The sequence below is a fragment of the Protopterus annectens genome, chromosome 13.part0 (genome assembly GCF_019279795.1).
Source record: "Protopterus annectens isolate FY-2018-M chromosome 13.part0, PAN1.0, whole genome shotgun sequence".
In the NCBI taxonomy this organism is placed as follows: domain Eukaryota; kingdom Metazoa; phylum Chordata; order Ceratodontiformes; family Protopteridae; genus Protopterus; species Protopterus annectens.
Window position 1 is genome coordinate 464,362,003 of NC_056747.1, and position 23,202 is coordinate 464,385,204.

A 23,202-nucleotide genomic window follows, 5' to 3' on the forward strand; every position below is an offset into this window, starting at 1 on the left:
ATTACACAAGAGATGCCAGGTCTAAGGACTATGATAGCCAAACCGTACTTTTCTGATAATACAGTAGAACAAGATATCTATTCTAAGGATGAATGTATGATGAATGAGAATCCAAGCAGGATTTCCAATCAAGTGCTATTTCCAGTATACTATACTAAAGACGTTGGTCCAATCAAGGATATATTTACCAAACATTGGCATGTACTATCAGTAGACCCAAAAATTAGAAGAATAACTGGAGATAAACCAAAGTTTGTTTATAAGAACAAGAAAAATTTGAAAAGCTTATTATGCTACCCGAATTCAAATAAGAGGGATCAATATACAGATCAGTTTTATACGGAACCTTGTGATTCGTGTAATTTTTGTTCTTATATTTCAACAGAACCCATGTTCACACATCCGTTAGGTTTGGGTGACTTTAAGATGAGGGCCAGTGGGAATTGCATGACGAAGAATGTGGTATATCTCGCATCTTGCAAGCTTTGTTTGGCATTTTATAGGCAAAACAATCGCTGTCTTAGAGACAGGATTCGGGAACACACATACCACATTAGGAAGGGTAATTTGAAAATGCATTAGCTTAAACATGTCTATGAGGCAGGCACAAACCATTCTTTTGTTTTTAGGATTTTGGAGCAGGTCTTCATTACACACAGAGGAGGTGACATTGACAACTATACGGAAGCTAGGGAGACACAATGGATCATTAAACTTAGATCCGATATGTTACCTGGACTAAATGGTAAAGTCCCATTGAAGCCCATATTGAAACAGAGAAGTCTGAAACACAAATAATGAATGTAGATATTATGCAGATGTGTTGTAACAGTTTTTATTAGTATGATATGTAAGAGTTTTTTATATATATTTTTCAAATGTACCACGTTTTATTATATTTATTTATATGTGTATTTTTAATATATATACTTTTGGAACACACATACACATTAATTCTTGATTATATAGATATATCTACTTATGCATATAGTTATTTCTATTAACAGCATACATGAATTGAATAGAACTGTTTTGGTTTTTGAATGATCAAAGAGTTGGCACTGTTTTAAATATATTCAAGTTGAACTATTCGATGCTTATGTCACATAAACTGAATAATTAATGAGATAGGTGTGTCTTAGATCTTTGAATTTGGCGCCTTTTAATGTATATAAACTTGTCAGTTAGATAATTTATTGTATAAGGTCTGAAGAAGCTCAACAGCGAAAGCGCTAACCTGCAGTGTATAAATAAATTCATTTATAACCTTTTATTCGAGAGAGTTGGATTCTTTCAACAGCGAGTGGATTTGTGCATGGGAAATAGTATTTGGCACATCTTCATTGCTTTGCTCCTGAGTGTTTTCTTGGTATATTTTATTGTTGCTTTTTACAAAGGAGCATTAACTCCGAGCGGAAGATACTACTGTTCTTATTTGTTTACTGGCTCTTTTTTTCCGCCTGGAGGCATGATGGAAGGGGTGCAACAATCAGTCGAATTGCCATATATCATACGGAGCAATCAGGAAGCTCCTGTGACGTCACGTCCTGCCATGGACCGTTTGGCGGATTGTTTGCGAATGGATGTCAATCCCTTAGCGGCATTTGGTGAACTTGATAACTTACATGAGGTGGATATTAGCCCGGTCTACAATAGGGAAGGATTACGCCTAGCAACTGAGAGAATGGAGCAAGACTTGATTAAATTAAAACGAATGCAGACCCAAAGGCAACACTTTGAGGTATGCATACAGCGAGGATTAATACCGAGGGGGTTGCGAGGGCTGAAAATGCCCACTACAGGCACCGCATATCCAGAACTTCTCTATGAATGGCAGAAATTGAACATTGAGGTAAGCCTCAATTATATGAGTTTGCTTAATAAGTTTTTCAGTCCTATTGAGGACACGTTAAGACAAGAAGTTCAGAGACAACGTTTAGAAATTTATGCCAAATATCCCGCCATGGTTGTTGATCAAGCTTGTAATGTACTTTTGGACAATGTTTTTCAATTTGAGAAACGCCTTCTGAATCAGAAGAGGGCGAAATTACAAAGGGACAGTAATGATTTTAAAATGGGTCACATTTTTACTTGGCCCAGGGGTACAGTGAATACCAATAGAGAACCAGCATCTATTGTTAATACGGACATTAATGCAATAACTAACAGTGGCACTGCCACCAATATGAATGTAAATGGAAATGTTTCTGATATTACATCTGATAGATTGATGAATGTGAATGTAAATGCTTCTGATATTACATCTGATAGATTGAGTGATGCAATTTGTGATAATGTTATTGACAACCATGCTCCAGTAATAGCGACTGGGAGCGGTGTGCACAATGTAGAGACAGTAGCCATACAGGAGCCTTTACAGCCAGAACCAGTAGTTAGGAGGAAAACTACGAATCAGTCCACGGGTAGGATGAATGAGGCAACATTACTGATAGCAATGATGCTAGCAGTTTAGTAGGCTCGAATTTTGGACAAGCTTTTAATAGAGGGAATCCTTTTCCGATCAGAACACTGGTGAGAGATGGCAGAACGCGCTCTGTCAGCAGAGGGCGCCAGAAACGGAAGATTTCCGCAGACAGGCAGCCCAACAGGAACATAAAGAAAATGTGGGAAGGGAGGAACACAACTTAGTTGTCAACTTATCTAGTTGTGATTTGAGTCAAGATGAGATATTTGTTTTATCGAAAGGACTCACTTTCATTCCTACTACATTCAGTAGACATGAAGAAACACTCAGGGACTTCAAATTGTTTGTTAGGAATTTATCTCTGAGAATAACATTTGACGGGGGAGAGGCTCCTTCCCAACCTAAACTCAGGAAACCAAATACGTTTATACCAATAACACATCCCTTAGTTGCTGCATATAGTAAATTAGTAGAAGATGATCTCTACAAAATGAGGGGATGTTATAATGTCAGTAGTAAGAACAAATATAACTTAAGTTATAATCAAAGAATGGCTTTGAACCATCTACGCAATCGAAAGGACATAGTTATTCGTCCTGCAGATAAGGGTGGTGGAATAGTAATTTTTGATAGCCATCGATATGAACAAGATATGCTAGTGATGTTACAAGATTTTAGGTTTTATGAACCAGTTACTGATTCGAGAGTAGATTCTATTATAATGGACATACAAAATAATTTGAGAACCTTACATACAGAAGGTGTTATTGATCAGTCCCTATTTGATTTCCTATTTGTACAACATCCTTTGCTACCTGTCATACAAGGACTTCCGAAGGTGCATAAACATCTTACACAACCACCGATGAGACCTATAGTGGCAGGAAGGGGGTGGTCTACGGAACCTTTGTCCATATATATTGAGAAATTTTTGAGACCTGTGGTAGATTTGAACTGTTATATACTCAAGGACACCAAGCAGTTTTTGTTGGACTTATACCAACATACTGGTCCATCTTTTGACTCTGATGACATTTTATTTGTCACCATGGATGTCCAGTCACTATTCACCAAGATACCGAATATAGAGGGTATAGATATGGTGAGTAATTACCTGAGGAAGTTGGACTTAACTATTGATATAAATATTGAATTACTGCTTGACTTACTGAAGATGGTATTACACTCGAATATATTTTGCTTCCAAGACAAGATCTTTCTCCAGCGAGATGGCGTGGCTATGGGCACCTCATGTGCCAATAGCTACGCCAATCTCGTTATGGCTGAATGGGAAGACAGATGTTTATTTCAGAGTGTATTATATAAGGAACACGTCTCTTTCTATAGACGTTTTGTGGATGACCTCTTCCTTATTTGGAGAGGTACATCCACACAATTAGAAATGTTTTTGGAAGAGATGAATACATTCACAGAATTTTTGAGTTTTACGTTTGAATGGTCAGACCGGCATATCTCTTTCTTAGATATTTATGTTGAGAAGATGGCGAATGGTATGATCAATACAGGGTTATACCGTAAACCATGTTACAAAAACACACTATTGCATAGACATAGCATGCATCCTGGCTATGTGTATAAGAACATAGTGAGGGGACAAGCTATACGTTTATCCAGGTACACCCCAGTAGATGCAACTTATGAAGGAGATTTCAGTAGACTCAGGGAGATGTTAAGTGATAGATGCTATGGTGCTAATGACTTCCAATCCATTACACAAGAGATGCCAGGTCTAAGGACTATGATAGCCAAACCGTACTTTTCTGATAATACAGTGGAACAAGATATCTATTCTAAGCATGAATGTATGATGAATGGGAATCCAAGCAGGATTTCCAATCAAGTGCTATTTCCAGTATACTCTACTATAGACGTAGGTCCAATCAAGGATATATTTACCAAACATTGGCATGTACTATCAGTAGACCCGAAAATTAGAAGAATAACTGGAGATAAACCAAAGTTTGTTTATAAGAACAAGAAAAATTTGAAAAGCTTATTATGCTACCCGAATTCAAATAAGAGAGATCAATATACAGATCAGTTTTATACGGAACCTTGTGATTCGTGTAATTTTTGTTCTTATATTTCAACAGAACCCATGTTCACACATCCGTTAGGTTTGGGTGACTTTAAGATGAGGGCCAGTGGGAATTGCATGACGAAGAATGTGGTATATCTCGCATCTTGCAAGCTTTGTTTGGCATTTTATGTAGGCAAAACGAATCGCTGTCTTAGAGACAGGATTCGGGAACACACATACCACATTAGGAAGGGTAATTTGAAAAATGCATTAGCGAAACATGTCTATGAGGCAGGCACAAACCATTCTTTTGTTTTTAGGATTTTGGAGCAGGTCTTCATTACACACAGAAGAGGTGACATTGACAACTATACGGAAGCTAGGGAGACACAATGGATCATTAAACTTAGATCCGATATGTTACCTGGACTAAATGGTAAAGTCCCATTGAAGCCCATATTGAAACAGAGAAGTCTGAAGCACAAATAATGAATGTAGATATTATGCAGATGTGTTGTAACAGTTTTTATTAGTATGATATGTAAGAGTTTTTTATATATATTTTTCAAATGTACCACGTTTTATTATATTTATTTATATGTGTATTTTTAATATATATATACTTTTGGAACACACATACACATTAATTCTTGATTATATAGATATATCTACTTATGCATATAGTTATTTCTATTAACAGCATACATGAATTGAATAGAACTGTTTTGGTTTTTGAATGATCAAAGAGTTGGCACTGTTTTAAATATATTCAAGTTGAACTATTCGATGCTTATGTCACATAAACTGAATAATTAATGAGATAGGTGTGTCTTAGATCTTTGAATTTGGCGCCTTTTAATGTATATAAACTTGTCAGTTAGATAATTTATTGTATAAGGTCTGAAGAAGCTCAACAGCGAAAGCGCTAACCTGCAGTGTATAAATAAATTCATTCATAACCTTTTATTCGAGAGAGTTGGATTCTTTCAACAGCGAGTGGATTTGTGCATGGGAAATAGTATTTGGCACTTCTTCATTGCTTTGCTCCTGAGTGTTTTCTTGGTATACTTTTTCAGGTATGCCAGATTTCATTTGAAAGGTCTATAAACTCTCTTAATTCTCTGGTAAGCCGATATCTTTTGTGTGTGCTTGTAGAGCCTAGTGATAATAGGGAAAATCTGTTTTGTCTTTGGAGGAAGTTTGTGAGAGTTTAATTTGCATATGTTGGAATCTGAGAGGATGGTGTGAGAATCCCGTCCAGCATCAATAGGTAGGTTTTCATTTGGATGATAGTAGTAGTTGATTTAGCTCTGAAGGGAGTCAGTTTGGGAAGATGTTTAACTGTGATGTTATTTATATCAAAGATTATAGATCAGTGGTCATTGACGGATGGGAGGTAAATGTTAATGATGGAAATATTAAATGGATGATTTGTTATTAATAAGTTAATATGTGAATAATGAAGAGAGAAGAGGTTGGGAAATCTGGGCTCATGTAAAGGTAAGATGATAGAATTTCAGTTAAGCTATTATTGGAGGTCCTAAGAAATTGAGATTAAAATCTAAAAATATTGAAAGATTCTTGTACTGAGGCAGTTGGAGATAATGCTGTGAACATATGCGTCATGGTAACAAGGTTTGGGGCATAGTCTCCTACATCTGGTCGTCCAGTGGGCTTGCCTTTTGCAAAAAAAAACAATTTTTATTGTTTTTTTTTTGGTTAGATGAAGCTTCACTCAGTTTATTTTTTGTAGTTAATACTTCATTGACCTTTCTCTCAATGAAATATAGGGGATGCACATTAACATATTTACTTCCATATACTGAAGCCCTATTATCATTATTATAATTAAATCATGAGTAGCCATTTTCTTAGTTTCCTGTGTAGTAGCCCTGTAAACAGCATCATGTCAATGAACCATATCCAGTGTTGCTCCATATGCTTATAAGATGTGGCTTTAAATTACAGCAAAATGTAAGATGAAAGCAATGATTGTAGCAGCTAAAATGTTTTATATGAAATGCAGAAACATACATGCTCTTGAGTGTAGAACATGCATATATTTTAAATTCTTTGGTTTAATTTCTCCAAGTCTTTTGGGTTTCTAATACCATGACAGAAATGGACCCCATTCCTAAGTCAAAGTATGATTAAAGTTTGTGAAATTAGTGTTGTTTCAGTCTTTGATGTTAGCTAAAAGTGCTCTTCTCAGCACCTGCAATGTGTCCAGACCTGAATCCTCCTGCAGTTCATATGGAGTTACATGTATTGGTAGCATATCTAGGTAAGACTGTAAATTATTTTTTATGAGGCCCATTGCTGCTACTGGAACTGTCTGGGATTTCTCCTTCCACATTGCCCTCATTTCTGCTTGCAAATCCTAGTATTTTATTACTGTGTCTATTTGTACTTAAGGCACTGTAATCACTGGGTGTAGCAATTTCAGTGATCAATGCTAATTTTGTCTTCTTTTCAGAGATTGTTATGTTTGGTTTTCTCACATCTATTTTTTTGAATTGTTGGTAATGGGTACGCCCATGCGATATAAATTCCATCATTCTCTATAATACTTTGAAGCTCATGTTTCCAATGCTTCTCAGTTACTTCAGTATTGCAATGTTTGCATAATCCCCAATGCAACAGTCTTGCCACATTATTATGCCTTACAGTATACAGGCTCTCTGCCATTAGTATATGACCACCAGCAACAACATGTACGACTGTTTCCAGTTCAGTTTTACATTAACTACATTTCTCTGTTTCTCCCATGTGTTCAATGGACTTTGTAAACCAACATGTACATATTCTACTATCCTGGGCCACTGATATTAACTTTCCATCTTTTGGTTTAAATTCACCTCACCTTAACCATTCCTGTGCCAGATCCTGATCAATATAAGGTTGTTCCAGGAGTTTAATGTACTTGCAACTATATCTATGCCTTTTCCACATTTTTTGCCTTCTAATCTGATCCTTCTCTTTATATTCTTTCTTTTGTTTTTGACAGATTCAGCTGCTGCCATATTTTTGTGTACTTCTGGTTTGTTTTCAGTTCCCACTTGGCACTGATATGCTTCTGCTAAACTAATCAGGGAAGACATCTTAGGTTAGTTTTCTCAAGTTTCAAAACTTTTACTATGCTTGGATCTGATGAGGTCAGCAGATATGTATGCAGTCCTACAATTGCATATATATAGAGATGTAATCTATTTCAATGACACACCTCTTTCAGAATGAAAACTATATAATCTTGTTACACACTGTTTTTTATACATCATTTGATAGGTGTGAAGCATTTTTCTTGAGTTCCTGTCCAACTGACCCAATAATTTTGGGGTCAGTCAGTCACCCCAAAACTAATAAGTTAGAATAGGAAGAGCAAATTGGTTTATAGCTTGGTCTATATTCCTAGACGTCAGAGCTGTTTTCAGTATTAATTTTAGCCTTCTAAAATATTCCTTACCAAGTTTTGTTTGCATTTGTTCATGCTTTATTGTTGATCCTTCATCAATTCTCAAATATTTATACACTCCCTCCTGCTCAATTTCCTTTATAGCACATTACTATCCCAAACTGATATTTTCTTGGTGCTGCAGCTTTCCTGCTTTAAATGTTGCTTTTGCACATATATCAAGACCAAATTACATTCTTACATCATCTGAGAAAGTTTTGACCACTTCCAGTTGTTCTTTCACTTCCTCATCTGATGAACTTTACAGTTTTAAATCATCCACAAAAAGAAGATGAGAAGTCTTTATACTTTCTTGTTGTCTAGGAGCCAAATTGTAACCATGACCTAATCTGTAAGTACACAGATTAATGGTTAAGGGCAAGACAAAAGAGCAGGACTGACAAAGAGTTACCCTGGAATATCCTCCTTTGAATTTTTATCTCTGGGATAATAATTTGCCATTTATCATGGCTTAGCTGCACACTGGTTTGCCACTGTTTCATAATCACTGTGTTATATTTTATCAATGTAGAGTGTATCTTATATATTTGTAAGCACTCCTTTATACATGAAAGTGGGATGCTGTCAAATGACTTTTTGTAATCTATCCATGCCATGCTTAGATTTTCCCCTATTTACAATTCTCCATTATGGCTTTAACAACAAATGATCCTTTGTTCCATATGACTTTCTTTTGTCACCCTTTTGTTCTATTGCCATGATTGAGTTTTCTTCTGAATGACTATAAACTCTGTTAGGATCAGTTCCAGTATATAGTTTACACATTGTCAGAAGGCAAGTTATTGGTTTACAGTTTTTTAGGATAGCTTGCAGGTTCACTGTTAAGGAGGAGTATCATTTTTCCTGTTGTTAACCAGGTTGATGTCTGTACAAGCTGTGCATATAAGTAGTTCTTACTCGGCTACCTACTACATCTGAGCCTGTGGTTTTCCAGTTAGGAGTTTTTCTTAATTTTGTTTCAATTTCTCTGGCATTTTTTTCCATTTCATTTCATATCCTGTACATTTGAACTGCTTACTGTTTCTTTTACTTCTATCCTTTCAGCATCTTTGTTATGTTCCATTCGGTCTTCATAGATATTTCTCCAAAATGTGTGTATTTTGTCTTTTTTGGTGGTGTTTCTCTTCCTTTTGCTTTGTTTCCCAAGTCTGTATATAACATTTTTGAGTCATCAGTAAATTGCTTATTTTGTACTTTTCCTTTATATTTATTTGAAAATCTAAGTTTTTCTGCCTGTGCTGATATCTTTAGTTAATTATTTGCTATAGTGTATGATAGATCCTTATCTGCATGTTGGTTTTATCACATCTATGTTTCTAAATATTTTTGTCGATCTGTTCCATCTTTTGTACTCTTCCAACAGTGACACTTCTTGTCTTAACTGCTTTATAGTTTTCTCTATTCAATAGTTCCATGATGGCATTTGATTTCTTCCCTTCCTTTCCTTTATTGTCTTGTATTTTTGTGATAAGACGTTGTCTGTTATTAATGTTGCTGTACAGTAATATATCCTGCTTACTTCTGTTATGTGACATGAATTTCTATCAATAGTCTTGATTACTATGTTAATTTGTTTTATCAAGACTTTCTGTAATTTATTTCTTTCATCGATCTTAATATGTCTATCCATCTCTATTAAATCAAGCAGCTGTATACTCAGACTACTTATGCCTAAGAGCAGATTGTCCCCACAAGAGAGGAGGGGGGAGTAGCAATACTCTTCCCTAGCAAATATACTTTAATTCCCTACTCAAAACCAACACCCAACTTCTCCCCAGCCGAAGTACTAATTTCTATATTAAAACTTAACAATCATAAAAACATCTGCATAATTGCTCTGTATATTCTTCCAGGAAACAACATACCAATATTAGACAACATTCTTGCCTAAACATTCCAAAACATAGATAATGAAACCATCATCCTAGGTGATGTAAGCATTGATTAGCAAGACATTACCCAAAAGAACCCCTCAAAAAACATAAAACTTCTCCCAACTAATTCATGACATCACCAGACCCCACAAAAATAACATTTGAGGCTCCACAATAGACTGGATATTAGTGTCCAATCCTGACAATATCACTACTGCAGGCATACTACCTAATACCATTAGCGACCACCACCCAGCATATATATACTATGCAAATCTACCCCAACCCCAGGTCAACTCTAATACAAATCAACCAGAAATCTGACTAAGTTCCAACCATCCATATTTAATGAAACCTTAGATAAAGTAAATTGAGACCCCCTCAAATCCCTACCACTTAATGAGGCTGTTGAATTCTTTAACTCAACATTCCTAGACATCCTAAATAGGCAAGCACCCACCCACTAAAAATGAATAAAACATAATCATGCAAGCTGGCTCTCAAAATCCACCAAAGAAGTCATGTCCACATGGGATAAAATCTGGAAATCATGGCAGAAAAACAAGGACCTCTCAACTCTACTACAATACAAGCAACTCCATAGCCAGGCAAAATGACTAATAACCAAAGATAAAAAAGCCCAGTACCTCCACCTACAAAGCCAACATAAAGATAATCCCAAAAGGTTCTGATCCTCAATTAACCAACTATCGCACCAAGGCTGTCAAAGCAGCCCATTCCCTGACCCAGACAAAACCCCCACCAAACTTGCCACCCTCTTCAATTCCTACTTCATTGACACCACAGCTAATCTAACCACCACCTTTCCTACAGTTAGCACACCACCACCACCAAGACAGCTGATTACCATATCATCCTAGAAAACAATCCTACCCTTGACTCTAACCCAGAATTCTACCCCATGCCCACTGCCACAATAAAAATACTTTTACTTAAGTTAAAACCCTGTACTCTGGCCCCTAACAATCTGCCCCCACACTTCCTGCAACTAGCTGCAAACTCTATAGCTTATCCCATCAGCATACTCATTAACAGACCGATTAAAGAATCCCTAGTCCCAGACATCTGGAAAAGAGCATACATTCTCCCCTTACACAAAGGCAGTACCAACACAGACAACACAAACTTTTGGCCTATAGAAAATCTTTCACCCTTTCTAAAATACTGGAAAAATGCATCCATGCCCAACTCCTCAACCACCTGCTTGAAAACCAAATTCTGTCACCAACTCAGCATGGTTTCAAACCAGGACATAGCACCACTACTTCCCTCCTCTCCTTCCTTGATACAGTTAACCAGGCACAGGATTCTGGCAAAATAATCGCTTCTCAAAGCTTTTGATACAATTTCCCACACCATCCTCCTCTCCAAACTATCCAACCTCCGCATTTCTCCACTTATACTACAGTGGTTCAATAGCTATCTCTCCAATAGGCAGCAATCCACCAAATGGCAACAGTCTTACTCTCCCTTCCTCAGTACTTCCACAGGGGTACCTCAAGGTTCCATACTTGGTCGTTTCTTATTTAGCATCTTTATTAACAACTTTCATTCCACTCTCTCACAATGCTCAGTAATCCAGTATGCTGACGACTCTGCAATAATATGCACTGCAAATTCCAGCTCTGAACTCCAGCAAATCACCCAGAATGCCCTCACCTCTACTGAAGCATGGTTGCTTAGCAATCATCTTGCCCTAAATCTGAAAAAAAACTAAAGTAGTACTTTTTACCCCTAAGAAAACCACTTCACTAGATAAAAAAAAAAAAAAAAAACTCTTCACTATTCAAGCCCAAGACAATACCACTATAGACATTGTCCCACATACTAAACTACTAGGCATTATTATTGATGAAAACCTTAACTTTGACCTACACATAAACAATAACATAGAAAAATCACACTGAAAGCTTGGTATGCTCTACAGGCACCAACACTTTCTTAGCCTCTCTACTAGACAAACCCCTGCAATCACCTTTTTATTACCCTCTCTCCTTTATGGCACCTCTCTCCTCACTAATATCCAAAATTCTGCAAGTTCCAAACTTGAAATGTGTTACAACAGAATAGCCAAATTTTCCCCAAAGGACAAATTCTCATCCCACCACCATAACTCAATGAAAGAATTAGGCTGGCTGGAACTCCCCCACTCTCATTCACCCAGCTAACTACAGCGCACAAAATAATCTACAGATCCACAGACTGTCATGCTCTCATGACACTACTTGCCCAATACCAACCCAGCAGGCAACTAAGATCTGAAAATCATCTACTTCTAAAAGCATAAAAGCCCATCTTACCTGCTTGTCAACTCCTCTACTCCTTCACCATCACCAGACTATGGAACTAACTTCTACCTTCTATAAGACAGCACCACCACCTTCAAACACATACTGAATCATCTCAACTTTTCCTGTCTATGTACCTGCTCTATAATCTAACCTCCTCCTTCTCCTGATATGATAACTAAACTCCTTTGCTTTTTGCTACTGCTGACTGATGATATTTTCTCCATAATTATTATTTTTCATCACTTGTTGACACTAGTACAATAATGCTGAGTAATATATCTCTGTTTATATGTGTATACCTCTTTGATTGAATTAATTTGGCAATCAAAGAAATTCCTGCTTTTATGTATGTATTCTGTATGTAGTACTGTGATCACAATGTGTAACACTGCATCTGCTTTTGCACCACTTAATGTTTAATTTTTTCTGTATCTATGTTCTTGTCAAAGCTTTTCTCCCCAGGCCTCCACTGAAAATTATTCTTCAGAAGAAGCCTTTATTGTATTAGGTGAAAGCGCTTAACTCAAATGATTTATTTGTATTGCTACTTTATGCACTATTGTTTCCAACAAACGTTCTGGTGGTCGCACAATACTGTGTTTCCTCATCTGTTGGGAGAGAAGATAGCACAGTAGTGTAAGTTTTCAGGTTTTTTCCCTCGCAACGTTTTTGTTCTGTAATGATATCCCTTTGATGCTTTGTAAGCTCTCTCCTAACCATGGCTTTTGCTGTAGCAGGCAACTGAGTAAATGTCAGGAAAATCCTACTAAGAGAGCTGAACTTTATTTGGGTTTAATCAGAGTTTCTTTAATTGATGGCAAGTGTGTACCCAAGAAGACTGAATGCTGTAATTAAATCAAAAGGTGCTTCAACAAAGTTTTAGTTTAAGGGTGTGCACACTTATGCAACCAGCTTATTGTACTTTTTTTATTTTTTATATTTTTTCTCCTAACAGATTTGTCTTTTATTCAATTGAATTGTACGGGTTCTAGGTCACATTAAAGGTGGGAAAAGTTTTGAAATGATTTATTGTGGTCTCATTTTTTTATATCACAAAAACCTGGCATTTTAACAGCGGTGTGTACACTTTTTATATCCACTGTTTACTGGTAGAGGTAGAGTCACCATCTTTGACAGTATGTGTTCTGTTGGTGAGCCAGTTGGCTACCCACCCAGTGACATGAAGGTGAATCCCTAACTGAGAGAGTTTTTCAATGATACCTGAGTGGGTGGTTGTGTTAAAAGCCTTGGCGAGGTCAAGTTAGGCAGTATGCACTGTCGTACCTTCATCCAGGGCTCTGGTGACTTTCTCAAAGCAGTCCACCACATTTAATAAGCATGATTTACCCTTGATGAAGCCAACTTGGGTAGGGTCTAGCATTTGAAGGTCACATGTCCTTGTTGATAAGGTCCAGGATGATTCTTTCCATGGCCTTGTAGATGAGATGTGTTAGACTTCTGGGTCTGTAGTTCCCAGGGTCTGTTGATGGCTGCCCTTTGTGCAAGAGAATTACTGTTGCTGTTCTCCACTCTGCTGGAACAAAGCCATTTCTCAGGCTGTGGTTAAAAGAGTGCTAAATGGGTCTGCTAGGTTCTGTTTTAGATTGCTTTATAAGCATCTTGGGATGTTATCTGGTCCTGTTGAGGCCATGTTTTTGGCCTTGGACAACACAGATGAGACCTAATCTCTAGAGATAAGTGGCAGAGGACTGGTGACAGCTATGCTTTGTGGTATGGACGGTGGGGCCAGGAAGTAATGTTTGCACCAAATCTGTCAGCTAGCAGGTTGCTGATTTCTTCCGGTGCAGTATAGGTGGTACCATTTATTACCAGTTCTGCACAAAGGCATTCCCTTTTAGGTTTCAGGCATAATTAAAGAATGCCTTATGATTATCCTTAACTAGGGATGTTATTTTAGCTTCATACTTGGTTTTACAGGATTTTAAGAGATTTCTGATTTGCTTATTCAAGCTGAGGAGGGATTTCTTCCTCTACTGAGTCAGTTTCCTCTTATTCTTAGACATCAGTTTCTTCCACTTGTTATATAACCTGGGTATACCTGAGGTCCTCCTTGGTGGCTTGTTTTTTCGAGATGACCTCTTTTTGATCTGGTCAGGTACAGCTGAGTCTATACAACTGCATATGTGTTTGTACAGAACATCTGAGTACACCTCTGCATAGGAGTGGTCGTTGTCTGTGAGTACAAGGGTATAAAACTTCTTATATCATCGCTTAGTAGTCTAAAGTTATCTTTGGAAAAGTTCTACAGTTTTTTTTGCTCCTGTGGTGGTGTCAGGCCCAATAGTTACTTCGAACGAGACAGTTTTATGGTCTGACCTTACCAGGGAAGGCTTCACACAAGGGGGTGCGCAGTGACTCCCCATGTTGGTGAGTGCTATGTCTAGAACATTTGAGACCCATGTGGGGGTGCAGACTATCTGTTCCAGAATATTTGAATTAACAAAGTCCAGGAACCTCTGGGCAAGTGTGTTTGCGCTTATATATGTCACCGATTTCATAGAAGGATAGTTGAAATTACCTATGGCTAAGGTCTTGGGCTGTGCGGAGAGTGATTCCAGTAAGTCCAGGTAGGCGTTGTGCTTTTCTTGATTCATGGTGGCAACATATAGCTAGCAATGATGTAGCAGGGTATTTTGCCTAGAGTTAATTGGACATGGGGTAGTTCAAGAGACTCTTACTGTATGACCAATCCTGAGGTGTACTTGGCTTTAATGAAGATGGATAGCCCACCACCTTTAGTTCTTTCATGCTTATTTTGAGGTCTGAATGTGTGGAAGGCATTATAGTTTTGCACAGCTGGGGTGATCTCAGCAGCCTTAAACCATGCCTCAGTGAATGCACAGATGTCAGCATCTTCCAAGGTGAGGAGTGCTTTCAGGGAGTGCAGCTTCATGTTTAGACTTCTAGCATTAAGCAGCAGAACCTTGAGTTTGCCTCGGATGGATTTTGTCACATCGGAAATGTTATTTTGACATTGCCTAAAAAAGGCACTATTAAGGAGGCAAGCACCATTGCCAGTATCCAAAAGCCTAGAGAAGGCAGGTGCAGACCATCTCTGCAAAGCAGCATGGCCTGGCGACCACGTCATCCCAGGCTGACAGATACTGGATCCCTCTAGAATGACACCAGAAGCTAAGCCAATTGTTTAAGTCGATCATTTTTGTTTATATTGTGGCATGATCCTAGGAGAAGATAAAGGCTGCTTAGAGCTAGGGTCATACTGCCTGGGATACACAGTCTGAGAGTTCAGTCATGTCTTTCTTCATATAATACATCTCAAGTTATTCACCCCAACATGAACTATGACCGGGTCGTAACAGTACTTGTTGTTGAGTGATTGAGTGCATGCATGATCTGATGGATCCTGGCACCTGACAGGCAGCAGATCTTGACTTTCTTTTTGTCCAGTCTGTTGAGGGGAACATCTGTGTGTCTCATTATGTCAACTATTACTTCCTTGTGCAACAGTGGGGGAGCATCCCCCTTCCCTATACTGAAGCCCTATTATCATTAAATCATAAGTAGACATTTCTTAGCCTTCTGTGCACTAGCCCTGTAAAGAGTATATCATGTTCAGGAATCCCACCCAGTGTTATTCCATGTACTTAGAAAGTTTGTCTTTAGAATACAGTAAAATGTACGATGAAACAAGGATTATAGCAGCTAAAATGTTTTATGTGGAATGCAGAAACATGCATGCTCATTAGTATAGAACATTCACATATTTTTATTTCTCATTGTGGATGATATGCTGTATTGTAAATTTACACAGACATTTAATTTACATTTCATACAGCATTTCATTTTCTGGTATAATGTTTTTAAGATGAATGATTCCTTTTAGGAAACTATAAATTAAAATTAATTTGGCACTTTTTTCAACAGAATTTGTTTCACTTTTTGACGGATGTTCAGAACAATGGAGTTGTGAAAATTCCTGATGCCAAGGGAGATGATGCTTGGAAAGTATATTTTGATGAAACAGCTCAGGAAATAGTAGATGAGTTTGCCATGAGATATGGTGTGGAGTCAATCTATCAGGCCATGACGTAAGTTTCTGCTTGTAGCTATAAATGTGGTGCAACTCATCTCTTTAAATTCACTTTGCTGGAGTTGATTAATGTGAACCTAAAGGGAGGGGATGTAAAGAGCAGGATGGAATGCAATTAACTTAGATGGATCTTATATTTGCAAGATAAACAGATAAGAGCCCTGGTTTAAATGACTCTGTGCCTTTAAAACTGGTGCTCAGATCACATGATCTGTATCACTGAGTTCTTTGACTTAAATATTTAAATGTTGTGATTTTAGTGAGTGTGTATGGTCTGATGAAGAATCTTTTGCAGTGAAAGTGCTTAACTCTTTTACTTGTTTTAGTAAACTTTGTTGGATTTTATTCAGACATGGTGGTCAAGTGTTCTTTTTACATAATATTTTTTGTAAGTACTGCATCTAGATATTTCATAGTGAATAATTATTTTGCTATATGCCTTCTAAGTCAAGGGCTTTGTGTTTATCAACATGCTTGGTAAAATGGCATTATAAAAATTACTTGGTTGATGGAACTGTACATTTTCTTAAAACAATCAAATGACACAAAGTTACTGTAGCACTGTCTCCCAGCTTATATGTAAGACTTGTACACTGCTTCTATTTACCCCCTCGTTCTACAGTGTGATTATTTTCAGGGTGTTCCCAGTTTTAACTCATTATACCACTTTTCATACTTGCCATTCCATGGAACAGTTCACTTTCAGGTATGTTTATTATCATACAAGGCCCTCTCTTTCATAAATTCAGATTATCTGAAATTGGTTGATGATTCACTTGAAAGTAGTTTTAATTTCTAGAACAGAGGCAATATTGAATTCCTTTAAGTTTTGATTTATTCTGTGTTTTGAAGGGAATTCTGCATGTAACTCTGGGAGTAATATCCATTTTTATCAACATGTCTCCTGCATTTTTACATTGTTGCTTTCTCTAGGAAATGGAAAAACAACATTTTCAGTACTTTTTGATTTTGCTATATTATTCATGGAACCATATAACCTGGACCATCAATGATACCATTGTGTATTGTGACAGTACCTAGTCACATAGACCCTTCTTTTGCTGGTGCTGCCTGGAAATTTGGAAATGGGGTTTTATTTGTTTTTTTTGTTTGTTTTTGTTTTTTTTAGTGCAATATCTGGTCCATTAGGGTTTGTGTAACCATGATTGCTATGTTTTCATTTTGGTTGACCCGTAATATTTCTATCACACCTGGATTATACTGACTGTTGCATCAGCACTGTAGACTGAACATATTTGTTGCCCTATAAGAAAGCCTTTGTTTTCTTTAAAACTGCAGGGATCTTTCTTATGCAACCCTTGAAGAAACTGGAAACTAATCATATACTTCTACTTCTCCAAGTCCTGATGATGTCTTCCATAAATTATTTATCACCATCTTTGGTTGCTCCGGAATATATTACCTTTAAAAAGCATTCTCATTAATGTGTGGCCCACAGTTTATCTTCAGATAATGGCCTTTACCTATAAGAAGTTATACTCTGGTGTTCCTCTTTACCTTACCAGAATTGCTCTAGTCTTTGCAAAGTTGTTGGCTCGGTGTGTTCACAGCTCATCTACAGTCAAGAATATTAAATTATAAATATGGCTACATTGTGTAGAGGCATGAATCCTAAATGTGACCCAGATGACCTAAAATTTATCTCTGTACATATAGGTTCATAGGTAAATACTAGACCAGCTGCCCTTGCAGGCCATTTTAAGTCTAGTCAGTTTCCCTTTTGTGTTTGAATTAACCTACCCCGTTTGGTTAGAGAAATAAACTTAAGCATTAAGATTTATAAATCTGTTATCAAAGGGCTCACACTGAAGTCTTTTGTTGTGTATATGCATACCTCATTACAAGCTGATGTGAATTAAAATGGAAAATTGCACAATGATTTTACAAAATTAGAACTCACTTGCCTATAGTTTTGAAAGCACCAATGATCATAAAATATCAAGTACACTAATCAATGAGAATACAAATGATCTCGACATACATTGATTGCAATAGCATGAAGTTATATGGGATGTATCCTGCCAGGAATCGATGTCTGGCCAGTATACAAAAACTTTTTTTCACCTTCCACATGCATTGTACATCTGAGAAAGGCATGAGAAATTGCTGGTATTAAAGCTGGCATATAGGACCAAAAAAATCTAAATATTCTTGAAGTTAAAGATTTTAGTCAGACTTAGTCTTCACTTCATTTTAATTTTTTCAACAGTTGGCTTGTCCAGTTTTTGGGGTTAGGGAATTTTCCATCCATATTTGAATACAATTTGTGAGATTTTGTTAATGTCTAGAAGAAAAGGAAAGACAGATACTATATAAGTTTTGACTAGGGGAGGTATACAACTTACACTCATGTTAGATTTGCTTGTCCTTTACTCCCAAGAAAATTAGATGTCAGATTAACAACCTTAGCATATTGCTTGAAATCTAAACCTGCTTCAGCAGATCAATAAAACAAGGTGAAGAGATAGATTTATTACTCAGTGTCTCCCTCACCTCTGGAGTAAACCCCCCTGCAAGTGAAGCACTTTGATAAGCACTGTCATAAACTATTTTCCTTCAAATGAGACCTAGATAATTGGATGGGTATTGATACAGTCACCTTGGGCATGACTGGCATAGACCTCCTTAAGAAGTAAGGTACAGTCTAGGGTTGAAATAGCAAGGTAAAAGGGCCACTAGACTCAGTAGCTTTGAAATTCCTACATTTCCAATGAACACTCTGTATAGAAGTGACTGCTTCACTTTTTAAGCACAATACTTTGCAGCACTTTGCATTTACTAGGGAAATTTCTATATCTTTCCTTCCCCTCTACATTCATAGGTATTTTGCCACCACAATATTTTACAATCCATTGATGTCAGTATACTACATTTTACAGTTTGGAACTTTAATTCAACTTTGCCATATTTGCTAAAGCTTGCTTCAGTAATTTCATTTTAGTGTACATGTTTCATACTGAAAGTGAACTTTTTCAAAACATTTCTTCAGTAGCTTAGTACTTTAACTGTTAAGCATTGGACATATATAGATAAAAGCCTCCTAGTTATTTTATCTCACTTTGCCAAAACACTTGACATTGTGCTCTGCCACTGTTCCCTGTAAACCTGGTTTTGCAAGTAGCTCACATCCCACCCCCTACTTCTTTGGATGTAACAAAAAAAGAAGCCTCTCACTCTGCTTACTATTGAGTTAAAAACTCACTTTTATCAAAGCACTTTGAAGTTCACCTTTATTAGAATTAGAGTTTGTCAAAAGGGGAAACTAGCAATTCCACATGAGGCAGATATTAACGTCTGATGTTCTGTAGGTGGGGAACGGTGTCTGCAGTTGAATGCAGTAATGCAATCATTAAATACGTAGTACATTTTGGTATATTTAGACCAAACATTATATACCAAATAACCACTAATGTAATATTAGCAACCAGTGAAGATTCTGCTTTAAATTTCAGGTTGCACTTTTTACTCTGATTTACCCATCTGAAAATGAAAACTAAGAATAATTTCTGTGCTGAGTCACAACAAATCCAAAAGTGTCTAAAAAAGATATTAACAGAATATGCTGGAGGAATAGGTATGGATCACAAAGAATACTACTTCTATGAAACCGGCTTCCCTTCCACATAAAGCAAAGTATTTATTTTACTCCCTTCAAGTGTAACTTGGATGAATGAATGGGTAACCACAAATTCACATGTTGTTTAGCTCCAGTTATCCTCATGGACAGGTGAAACGTACATAACCAAAACTTATTTTTTTAGTTCCTCTTTGGAGATTCATATTGCAGTATATAAGGGCTAATAATTACCAGAAAAATACAGGGCTAGGCTTCTTGGATCAGCAACCTAGTAAATACCTATGAATCTATAAACCTATGTGCAAGTAAACTCTGAAACAAGGTTTTTGATACTTGTTTTTACTCCCTGAAAGTCATGCATATCTCCAATGGTTCTTTCTCTTCTAAAGATAACATCTCCTATAGATATTATTACACTACACAGGCACCGCCTTTGCGTCTCACCATGATGTTTTCGCTTTCTTCCAGAGAGGCTGTCTGTTTCTGTTCCTCCATTTCAGAATAAAGGAGTGTAGCCTTTTCCACTCTAGACTAGTATAGATTCTCCTTCCAGACGACCCCAGAGCTGTAGCTCTACATGCCCCACAGCAATTGCTAGGGTAATGTGTACCACACTGTATCTATATATACACAGAGGGGGAGAGAGAGAGATAAATCTATAGATATTTATTATGTATATGCATGTGTATATACACATATAGCCACCACGAAAAACAGTCCAAGGAACTTTAATACAATCCACAGGCCAAATAAAGCACTTAGAAGAACATGAACGCCTTAGTACATAAAGACACCCTGCGTTTTCGTCAACTTTCTTGACTTCATCAGAACAACCAGTACATCAATTAGGCCACCTTTTATATATTCTCATTCATCAATTAATTATCCATTGATTCAAAATTTAAAGGTACATATTGCATCAATACCCCGGACCAGGTATCACTATATAATACATCACTGAATCACATATTAAAACTCAATGAATGCCATTGCATTCTTCTAAGTGCTTTATTTGGCCTGTGGATTGTATTAAAGTTCCTTGGACTGTTTTTCGTGGTGGCGATCTGTTCTTGTCGTTATCTGCTGAGTTTTCACATTTTGGAGTATTTTGCAGTTCCTATTTTTCTATTTATATACACATATAGTAGCAGTCCATCATTGTCAAGAACATGTCGTCACCTCACAAATCATAAGAAAACTTTTAAAGAAACCAACTCAGGGAAGCTTCCTTTCAGGTTTTACCATTGGTCCTGCAGGAGGCATGTCTTAATTTCCTGGTGTGCATTTTCAACAATGTGTGATCCAGCAATTCTGTTTTCAGTTAGAATGGAAACCATGCAAGTTTGTTGTGCCATTATTGATTGAACCTTAGCTTGACAAAGCCCAATTAAGTGACTCCCTATCCAGTAATTCTCAGTTACGGGCTTTAATATGGTCATACAGGGGGCAAGTTGGGCACTCTCCTCTTTTCCAGCAAATTTTAATGGATTGGGACTCAATCCATTTGGTTCACTGAGCTATGGTTTGCTGAAGTAGCTCAATTTTTAGCATTTTGATATGTGTGTGTGTGTGTGTGTGTGTGTGTGTGTGTGTGTGTGTGTGTGTGTGTGTGTGTGTGTGTGTGTGTGTGTATATATATATATATATATATATATATATATATATATATATATATATATATATGGGTGCCATTGGTTTGATCACAGCATGCATTAATTTCAGGGGTTTTTTGGCAATTTATATTGCTAGTGAAAGTAGTTGAATTATATTACAGGTGAACTTTAGCAGTTCAACTGTAATATAATTAAGAAATGTTCCTGTTTCTCCTTGGAAGTTGACTGTGGGGTTAGTATATTTAATTTCCGGTGGTGTGAGGATGGAGCACCCACATGGGGGGGGGGGTGAAGCCCGCCCCATAAAAGCAAAGTTTTGAGTAATATTTGGTGATGGCACATGTAACACATTTGTTTACATTTGCTATCCCAAGTTTTCGATGTTTTTAGTTGAGATGATTGTAATTGCTAATTAACTTTTTAATGTATTTTCTGTCGATTAAAGTACATCAGTGATTAAATGAAATAGACTTATACAGACATATATATATATATATATGTGTGTATACATGCAAACTTATGTATGTGTGTATGACTTAATGGAGATGTACAGAGTAGTACATTTGTTCTGCATTTTTTAGTTGTAATAGAAAACCAGTCCAAAACATTCCTTTATAGATTTCAAATCTCATGTTTATTTACAGTAAAAAATTAAGATATGTTTTTTTTTCAGCTTGGAGAATAACATAAATAAAGATTCATTTATTTTTTGATCAGTTTTTCCAGGAAGAAAATAATCCAAGTATTGAATGCAAAAAGTTTCACAATTCAGGTAGCTGCTTTCTAACACAATTTCATTTGGTTTTGAAAAAAACTGTTTAGTACTACAGAAAGCATAGTTCATTCTATTCCTTTCAGCTTTCAATGGAATTTTTTACACAGGAATTTTGCTTTTCTTGTACAGAAGAGCATTATCGCAGGCACCGGATAAACACTTTCCAGTTAATAGGATTTCTGTCAGTCCTGGAGACTTTTCTAATACTCTGCTTCAGGAACTGTTCAGTCTGTATCTGCTCTAACCATTCATGCTCTAAATTCAGCTATTGCTAGCTTGGTTTCCATGGAGCCCATTCTACCTTTTATGGGCAAAAATCCTATACTTTCCCTGACAGACCCGCCCTCAATTAAAGGTAACTCTAGTTTAAGAGTTTTCATCTAATATCCAACTGTGTGTTCTCTTGGTAAAGCCATCATGTTACATTTTCTCCATAGACTAGAACTACTGTTTCTATCACCAGTGAAGGGGTCTAGGCCTGAATTCAGGTGTCTTTATCCCTAATGGAGGAAAACCCAAAAATTAAAGGGTTACAGTAAGAATCAATACCCACCAGAAAAGTTTAGGTTTGCTATTCTGTTACTTGTGCAACCATTGAAGTAGAATGTGGTCTGTAATTAATATAAGTTCTCAGCCCAAAAGATAATATTTCAGTGTATTGTGGATCCATTTGGTGACCAAACACTCTCTTGCAATCACTAGTAAAGCCTTTCAAGGCTATTGGGTTATGGCTAATATAGCAAGTGGAGTGTTTGTCTGTTTTTACAGTTTGTGACAGAACTGCCCTGATCTTCAAATCAGGGTAACAGTAAAAACAACAAATTGTTTAGGAAACCTTCAAGCCATTGAGATGGCCTGTAAGTAATTCTTGTTCTGTGGCATCTTTCCATTTGACATTTAGTTGGGCTCAAACTTTAGTTAGGTCAGTCAAAGAAGGGACAACAGAAGCAAAGTCTAAGACAAACTTTTGATAATAGTTTACCAAGCTCAGGAAAGCCTTAACACTTTTAGTAGGACTGA

At 36.9% G+C, this 23,202-nt stretch overlaps 1 protein-coding gene across 1 annotated transcript in view; it reads left to right on the forward strand.

The window, feature by feature from the left end:
• The window catches only part of UNC13A (unc-13 homolog A), a 5,702,976-nt gene that overhangs the window by 4,140,321 nt on the left and 1,539,453 nt on the right, over nucleotides 1-23,202 (forward strand). Inside the window, exon 21 of the mRNA XM_044054109.1 lies at nucleotides 16,031-16,194. Coding sequence (XP_043910044.1) covers nucleotides 16,031-16,194 — 164 coding nt within the window. The remainder of the gene's footprint in view (nucleotides 1-16,030; nucleotides 16,195-23,202) is intronic.